The sequence below is a fragment of the Tachysurus vachellii genome, chromosome 8 (genome assembly GCF_030014155.1).
Source record: "Tachysurus vachellii isolate PV-2020 chromosome 8, HZAU_Pvac_v1, whole genome shotgun sequence".
In the NCBI taxonomy this organism is placed as follows: Eukaryota; Metazoa; Chordata; class Actinopteri; order Siluriformes; family Bagridae; genus Tachysurus; species Tachysurus vachellii.
Window position 1 is genome coordinate 2,015,070 of NC_083467.1, and position 8,828 is coordinate 2,023,897.

Sequence of the window (8,828 nt, forward strand, 5' to 3'; positions counted from 1 at the left end):
CGCACCACAACCTCGAGTGCAGTCACGCTGAATATTACACTGTGGTCATTTGTGGTTGTTATTGTTCTCCTGCACCGCGTTCGTGCGATCACGTCGCGCTATTGTGCTACCTGCATTTCGGCTTACGTGCCAAAAACAAGTGATTATCTCAGCGAATTCTGGCAGAGATGAGACAGGTTTGAACTTATGAAAGCGAGCTAGTGTTTAGTTAATGATAGGATTATAATAATTACGGTATGAAACATTTACGGCATTCAGACTCGCCTTGGAATTGTTTGCTGAAACGGTACTTCTGATTTCTGGTTGCAGATTCTCTCTGTCTTGATGTTTCACTCGAGGTTTCAGCTTAATATACCGACTCGAAACCTCTGAAGAACATCCTACAGCTGTGACGATCACAAACCTCCATCTTTTACACATTTACCGTTTTTATTCGTATCCGTCGTTCATCTTAGGTGCAGTCTGAAAGATACTACTTAAAAGAAGTGAGATCTTCTTTCCGAGGAATCCGTCTATGATGAATTAATGATGTATTCATGAACTAATTCGCAGTCTCCTTGTTCACTGAGGACTCTTTTTCCTCTGATAGTCCCAATTCTGTTCTTACAGTTTTTTTCAATCGCTAACAAGCGCTTACCTATACTTAAGATAATTTTTCTAAACTCTTAACACAGACTTACACCTACAGAACACAATTGGCCAAATTGATAATTTTCCTCTCAAAAACACATTTTGTTAAATATATACTAACTCTCCATTTCAAAACAGAACACATCTTTCTCTGCACACACTAACTTTACCGAAACACTGGAAATCTGACTCAAAATGAAATTATTCTGTCAAACAATAACACTTGTTTTCACTTCACAAGGTATATGCAGTCAATCAAAGTACACCAGGTTTCAAAATACTGGCTATTGTTGACATTAGAAAAACTGCATAGACTTTTATGTTTCAGGTAACATGCAATCCACCTTTTACACAAAACTTCTTAGTTGGGAACTGTATGTCCACAGTTATTTTTTTCTTTACTGTTTACTAAAGGAGGTACAGTAGAAACACAATATAATAGAACAGAAAAAGTTTTACAGTATTGCTTACAGTGAACAAAATATCATATATAAGAGCATTCTGAAAAACAAAAAACAAAACAGCAAAAAGCCCAGATAAGAAGGGGGGAACTAAAAATAGCACAAAATTAATGTATCTAATCCCTGCGATCTTCATGGTTCGGCCACATGTTTTCATCAACATCACATCTGATATCATCCAAGGCGATGCACCTGGGATAAAACCGCTTGGTATGTCGGATCCACCCTTGCCAATCTTGAACTGTGATGTCCCTGCAGCCAGCATCCATGGCTTCAAGGAGGGACATCTGGTCATGTGGCTGATGGTCATAAACCTTCCACCTCCATGCAGAAAAGAACTGGTTGAGGAAAGGTGAATAGGGTGGAAGGAAGAGACTTACCAGTCTTGGGTGGACTTCAAACCATGCTGTTATTGCTTGCGAATGATGGAAAGCAACATTGTCCCAGGTAATTACAAAGGTCCTCATGTTTTCACCCTCCTGATCCTGCTCTGGTACCAGGCGCTTGTGGAGATCATTGAGAAAGGCAAGGAGGCGCTCGGTGTTATAGGGTCCAACCTGACATCTGTGAAGGAGTAATCCTGCATTTGCCATTGCTGCACACATGGTAATGTTTGCCCCTCTCTGTCCTGGCACATCAACTGTGGCCCTTTTTCCAATTATATTTCGTCCACGTCGACGCCTTTTGGATAAATTGAATCCTGCCTCATCTATGTAAATGAATTCATGAGGGGCCTGGTTGGCCTTCAATTCCATAACTCTCTGAAACAAAGTTTATGTATATCATGTCATTACTGTATACCATACTGTATTGTAACCTATTACTGTGTAGGTTACCTACTTGCAAAGTGCAAAGCTTATAGAACTGGACATTGAATTGAATATACACTATACCTGGACATATTGTCGTCGTAGCTCCTTGACTCTCTCACTGTTCCTCTCAAAGGGAACAGTGTAGAGCTGCTTCATCCGCACTCTGTGTTTGGACAATGTACGTGTAATGGTTGTGAGGCTGATGCTTTCTATATTGCCAAATATCTCATGGTCCTCCACAATTCTAGTTTTAATTTCATGCAGTTTTATTGCATTTTTGCAACAACCATTTCTACAATGGCAAGCTCTTGATCATTATTGAGGAGCTTTCCTCTTCCCCCAGAGGGTGGAAGACGTTGCATTCTTTAGATGGGAAAAAAAATCAACATATGCATTACTGTATGACCTTATTGACATGTCAAGTGAGAATAGAAACAATCCATGTAAAATGCAATACTTACCTGTTGGTTTGTTGAAAGATGTGAATAATGGCGGCAACCATTGACCGCCTCAAATTGGGTTGCACTCTTTCACCAGCCTCTCTTAGTGAGAGACCGTGGTTGATTACATGGTCAATGATAGTGGCACGAATTTCATCACTGACTACTGTTCTTGCAGCCCTTGGAATGCCACCACCACGCATTCTTACACCTCTACCTTGCCCTCTCCTTGGGCCTGCTCCTGTTCCTGCACCTCTCACTGCACCTCTCACTGCACCTCTCACTGCACCTCCTACTGCATCTCTTACTGCACCTCATCCTGGCCCTGCATCTCTCACTGGAGCTGGTCTTCTCCCTGGGCCCCTTGCTCTTCCTCTTCCACGTCCAAACATTACAGTGTTTGTCTTTTTCTGTTTCTGTTTCCAAAAACATCACTCCTCAAAGTCCTCTTTTTATAGTAATAGAAAAAAATAACCCCTGCCACTGAGTCTAAGCCAGACTGGAATCAGCTGTGGTTGGCCCAATTCACCCAACATAAATCAGCTGTGTGTCAATTATTCAATTGTTTGTTTATTATCAGCTGAGATATATTGTTTTTGAACTGATATCATTGCAGAAGCAGAGGTTTTTATACTGTATCTAAGGTTTGGAATATTGTTGTTGCTATTGTGGGATGTTGTGTGTTAACATTCTTGAATACTACAAAAACAATCCATAATTTTGTTGAGAGGTATAACTTGTCTGTTAAGGAAATGTAAGCATTGTGGAAATGTGTTTACTGATTGCATATTGTGTGAAAACGACATGAAATGTGTGAATGGTATGGCCACAAAAGACTGATGCTGTGCTAATTGTGTTTAGAGTTTTGAAAATGTGACAACTGTTTGGACAAACGCTTGTTAGCGACTGAAAAAAACTGTAATGCGCTAGAATTAGTCTCCGTGTACGGCCAATTATGCGGCTACAAGACAAAGTGGAATAACTCGGTCCTCGGCTGAACATTCGGTTCACGTCCACGGGGCATGATTTCAATTACCAGAGTGTAAAAGTTAAGTCATCGTTTACAGAGAGGAGCGATTTTGCCAGACACTCGACGAGATTGAGCTGAATCTAGTTATCTCTTTTTTGCGTCGCAGGAAGAGGCTCATTAAGATTTTCTTCCACGCCTTCCTTTGTACTCTGAACTCTGAGCTCTTTTGCGCCCCATCGGTACATTTTTTTTAAATCGCTTAAGCGGCTGTTGTTTAATATCCAACATTCATTATGCAGAACGTTAACACTGGAGTATTTCCACCTGCCATGTTAAAGCAGAAGACAAACCATGATGCTGAAGGCATTGATGAAGTGAATAACATTGATTCTTTTTGGTAAAACGGTGCCTGCCTTTTTATACTCCAAGTAAAGAGTCAGTTTTTAAAGTCGGGTCCTGTTTACCAAAAGATTAACCTACCTTCTTGTGGATGGTTGTGTTGCTTACCCCAGGAATAGGTGGCACCAAGATGCAATATGCAAGGAAGACAAGCTAAAAACTGGCAGTCTGTGTCCTGGCATTTAAGTAGATCTTGGCAACAGTATTTGTTAATAGTGGCCTCTTTAGCAGGATAATGTGTCCTGTTACACTGCAAAAGTGCCCAGGAATGTTTTGAGGAACATAAACGAAGAGTTCAAGGTCTTGATTTTGTCCTCCAAATTCCCACAGATCACAATCTGATCACAATCACATCAATGGGATGTGCTGTACAGGTACAAACAAGTCGGATCCATGGATGCCCCTCCTCACAGCTTACAGAACCTAAAGGAACCGGTGCTAACATCTTGGTTCCAGATACCACAGAAGAACACATCTTCTGAGGACTCGAGCAGCCCATGCCTTGACAAGTCAGAGCTAATTTATTGGCACAAGGAGACCTTCCCAATATTAATCAGGTGGTTTTAATCTTGTTGCTGAGGAGTGTACGTGAATCGTTTAAAATCCTGAGATCCTTCATTTACAAATAGTCGAGGAACACAGCATGCGTACGCCGAGGTACGTTCATACGATGAAGTGTGTCCTTATTACTAGTCAGTGACTGCGCATTAACCAAATGTCAGAAACAAGAACGCTCACTTTAGCAAGGACGGGCTGTGAGATCGGGCTCGTTAAAACAAGATTGTTCAGCGGGACTTTTGATGAAGAGGTAAAGCTGTAATTAAAAGCACAGGTATAAAACTTGATGGTGCCATTTTGTTTAATTAGGGTCTGTGTGATCGGGCACGGTTCCAGATTAAACGAGCAAACAGAAGCAAGATCTCTTTCTCTCTATGAAGTATTTAAATATACTATCCAGTTATGGTACAAAAAAACATTGGGGGTGAAGGCCAGCGTCGCTGTAGACTTTCACTTCGTGTGCCATGGATCTGGACTCACTAATAACTATAACTTGGGTCTGAAGTACACTATACTGTACGCTCACTTACTGTCCACTTTAATAGGAACTGTACACATGCACAATCAGCAGTTATCTAATCAACCAATCAAGTGGCAGCAAAACAATGCGTGCAGATACTGATCGAGAGCATCGGTTAATGTTCGCATCAGACACCAGAATCAAACTATGTGTCCATCAAAAGTCCATCAAACCCGTACAGAATTATAGCACAAAATTGTCTAGAATGTCTATTTGTCCTCACCGGAGCTTGTTCCATTGTATGCAGTGTCAGTGTACAGTATATCATCACTGCATCATCTACCACGTCCACAACTGGGCTTTATCTTCAACTTGTACTTCGATCGGTAAACACACACACACACACACACACCACACAACACAAGTCCACTATAACTTTAAAGCACTTACATCAATTCTGAATTCTTTTCTACTGTAGATGTGAATAGCTCAGGACCTAATAACAAAGGCGTATAACTCTTAGCCTCGGAACGCTGCGGTTTTCCCGCGTTCAGGCACGCCGTACAGAAACACCTTGAGTTGACGCTTCTCCCTGATTATTAATTTTAATATTATCATTTCATCCGATCAATGATGTCATTTTTCATCCCTGAATATGTGTCTTTGAGGCTCACCAATCTGGCGAGATTCATTCATTCAATCTAGTAGCTGCTTTCTCACAGTATCACAGCTATTATTATTTCTTTTGAATAAACAATAGTAATATTGTTCGCCGACCGGCTCCAAAGCCTCAGGCGCCCTCCCTTAATGCATTCTGACAAAGCGATCATATATCACAAAATCTCTGAACGGTTACAACACAAAGGTAAGCTAATAAATTTCAAGCACAGTGTTGTTTGTGCTTGAAACATGATTGCCAATGCTGATGTCATATCCTGTCTTGATCTGCTTTACAAAGGGAACATCAAAAGCTGTCAGAGCCTGAGTGATCGATACTCGTGGTGAGGTGTGTGTGTGTGTGTGTGTGTGTGTGTATGTGTGTGTGTTTCAGGGTCTGTCTGTAGGCAGGTCCAGGCATGGAGCATCGCATCAGAGAGCTCATTTATTCTGCACTCTGCAGTTTAGTCCTTCAACATGAAAAGGAAAAACAGGTTCATAAATATATCACGCTCTTGAGCAGGGAGATAAATGAGAGATCTTGCTTTAATAACAAGCTGTTAACAGAGCTCACAGAAAATTTGCATATATATATATATATATATATATAGGAAGTTTTGCCATTAAAAACAAACAAACAAAAAAAAATGGTACATATGTAATATTGATTAATATTAATAATATCAACTCCAGTAAGGGGCTGATTCTCTGTATTTGACTCCTTGTTTTTGACTCTCTGTACTTGATTATCTGTTTTTGACTCCCTGTATTTGACTCTGTATTCGACCCCTTGTTTTCGACTCCCTGTATTTGACTCCCTGTATTTGACTCTGTATTCGACTCCTTGTTTTCGAATCCCTGTATTTGACTCCCTGTATTTGACTCTCTGTACTTGACTCTCTGAATTTAATTTCTGTTTTTGACTCTCTGTATTTGACTCCCTGTATTTGACTCGCTGTACTTGACTCTCTGTATTTAATTTCTGTTTTTGACTCTCTGTATTTGACTCCCTGTATTTGACTCGCTGTACTTGACTCTCTGTACTTAATTTCTGTATTTGACTCCCTGTATTTGACTCCCTGTATTTGACTCGCTGTACTTGACTCTCTGTATTTAATTTCTGTTTTTGACTCTCTGTATTTAGCTCTCTGTCTAACAAATCAATTATTTATTTATTTTATTTCTTATTCTTCTATTTTTTTATTTTTTTTTTTAAACCACTGAGTACTGCATCAAGGCCACTAACACACTCACAGATTATTAGCAGAATGCTGGTGTTGCTCTAAAGTCTCATATTTTACTTATAATAAATGTGCAGATGCTATTAAGGAGATTATTTTTCTATGAATAATTTACACAACTCGGTCACATCCACTAGGCGATTATTATTATTGCTGGCGTCAGAAAAAAAGCTGCTGGTTTCAGACCAGAGCTATTTCCCCCAAATCCTGCAATATAAGCACTTTAACGTGTGGATGTTGTGTATATTTTGTTGCTATGTAATTATTGATCTACTTTGACCTTTACTTTTATATATATATATATATATATATATATATATACTTCTTTAACCACCTTGATACTCGTTTAAATCCTTCATCACGGGGAGCCAGGCTAAACAACCTAAAAATATGATTTAACTCAAAAATATACTTCACAAATTCACATTTTATTTATTTATTACATACAGGATCATACACAGTACGACATTGATCCGTCCTTGATATATAAAAATATATGTATAAATAGATACAGAATATTAGATTAGAATAGATAAATAGATTTTATAGATTAGATAAATAGATTAGAATAAATTGTAAAAAAAAATGCAATCAACATTAAAATAATATAGAAATGGAAATAATCTAAAAGTAATTAGATTATTGTTGTATTGTTGAAATTAGATTATTAAAACTATTGTTTTAGAAAATATATGGAACAATAAAGTGACTTTTGCAGTAAGAGGTAATGAGCTTAAGAGAGAAAAAATATATAGTTGATATATGGAACATCAATAAGGGTCACGGTGGCTTAGTGGTTAGCACGTTCGCCTCACACTTCGGGGTTCGATTCCCGCCTGCGCCTTGTGTGTGTGGAGTTTGCATGTTCTCCCCGTGCCTCGGGGGTTTCCTCCGGGTACTCCGGTTTCCTCCCCCGGTCCAAAGACATGCATAGTAGGTTGATTGGCATCTCTGGAAAATTTTTTTATTAATGAAAAAAATTAATAAAAGTGTTGTGAAAAGAAAAAGTGCAAAAAACAACGTAAACAAAAAGTGTGTCCGAAGCAGTCGTGACACAACCCACCTCACTGGAGCTTTCGTAATCATCCATCCTTCATCATCCTTTCTTTTTAAGTTTGTTATGAGTTTTGACATCTCTCTCTTTATCTCACACACACACACACACACAAACATACAAATGCACGCACACACACACACACACACACACACAAACATACAAACGCACACACACACACAAACATACAAACGCACACACACACACACACACACACACACAAACATACAAATGCATGCACACACACATAAACATACAAACGCACACACACACACACAAACATACAAACGCACACACACACACAAACATACAAACGCACACACACACACACAAACATACAAACGCACACACACACACACAAACATACAAACGCACACACACACACACACACACATACAAACATACAAATGCACGCACACATACATAAACATACAAACGCACACACACACAAACATACAAAAGCACACACACACACACATACACACACACAAACATACAAATGCACGCACACACACATAAACATACAAACGCACACACACACACAAACATACAAACGCACACACACACACAAACATACAAACGCACACACACACACACACACACACATCTATCCAACCAATTCCATCAATAGCAACTTTCTTTACTTTTTTTATTTCTTTACTTTTACTAGCATTGCATCATTTTTGGGCAAAAGTTTACCTGCATCAAACTTATTGAAATGCCCCCACAAATATTTTTAAAAGATCCCCAAAAGCTGAGTAAAATCCTGATATCCTCCACACTGCACTAATAAACCAACCCAAAAAGCCAAATATCGGCATTTTCCAGACCAACAAAAAGCCGCGACGGAATAAAACGACGGCGCATGCAATCAGAGTAAAAGTCAATAAAGCTAAAGCGCGAGGGGGAGCCGAAAAAACAAGAAGACTCCAAATGAAAGCGGGAGATAGAGGACAAGAAAGGGAAGACAAGTGCTATAAATCATCACTGTCAGGATTCCCCTGTTTGCACATTTTATTACTTTAATTGAAGCCATTTAATAATTTCCAAACTATTTTGCCCCGAGCGTGTAGCACACATAAATCCTCACTGTGTGTTCACTCATTTAGTCTGCACTTAACATTCCAGTAAACCTCTTAATCTTTC

At 39.3% G+C, this 8,828-nt stretch overlaps 1 protein-coding gene across 2 annotated transcripts; it reads right to left on the minus strand.

The window, feature by feature from the left end:
- Positions 1 to 600: 600 nt before the first annotated feature.
- LOC132849814 (uncharacterized) lies at positions 601 to 3,256 on the minus strand. 2 transcript variants are annotated; one of them, XR_009648932.1, is made up of 3 exons: positions 2,365 to 3,256; positions 1,985 to 2,266; positions 601 to 1,852 (listed from the first exon to the last, which is right to left on the minus strand). XR_009648932.1 is itself a non-coding variant. In XM_060875698.1 (2 exons), the coding sequence occupies exons 1-2, from the start codon at positions 2,057 to 2,059 to the stop codon at positions 1,208 to 1,210; spliced, it is 720 nt and encodes a 239-aa protein (XP_060731681.1). In that variant the 5' UTR covers positions 2,060 to 3,256; the 3' UTR covers positions 601 to 1,207. The 2 variants fall into 2 exon arrangements, 1 of the variants encoding a protein (XP_060731681.1); XM_060875698.1 differs by having other exon boundaries at positions 1,985 to 3,256.
- Positions 3,257 to 8,828: the final 5,572 nt, after the last annotated feature.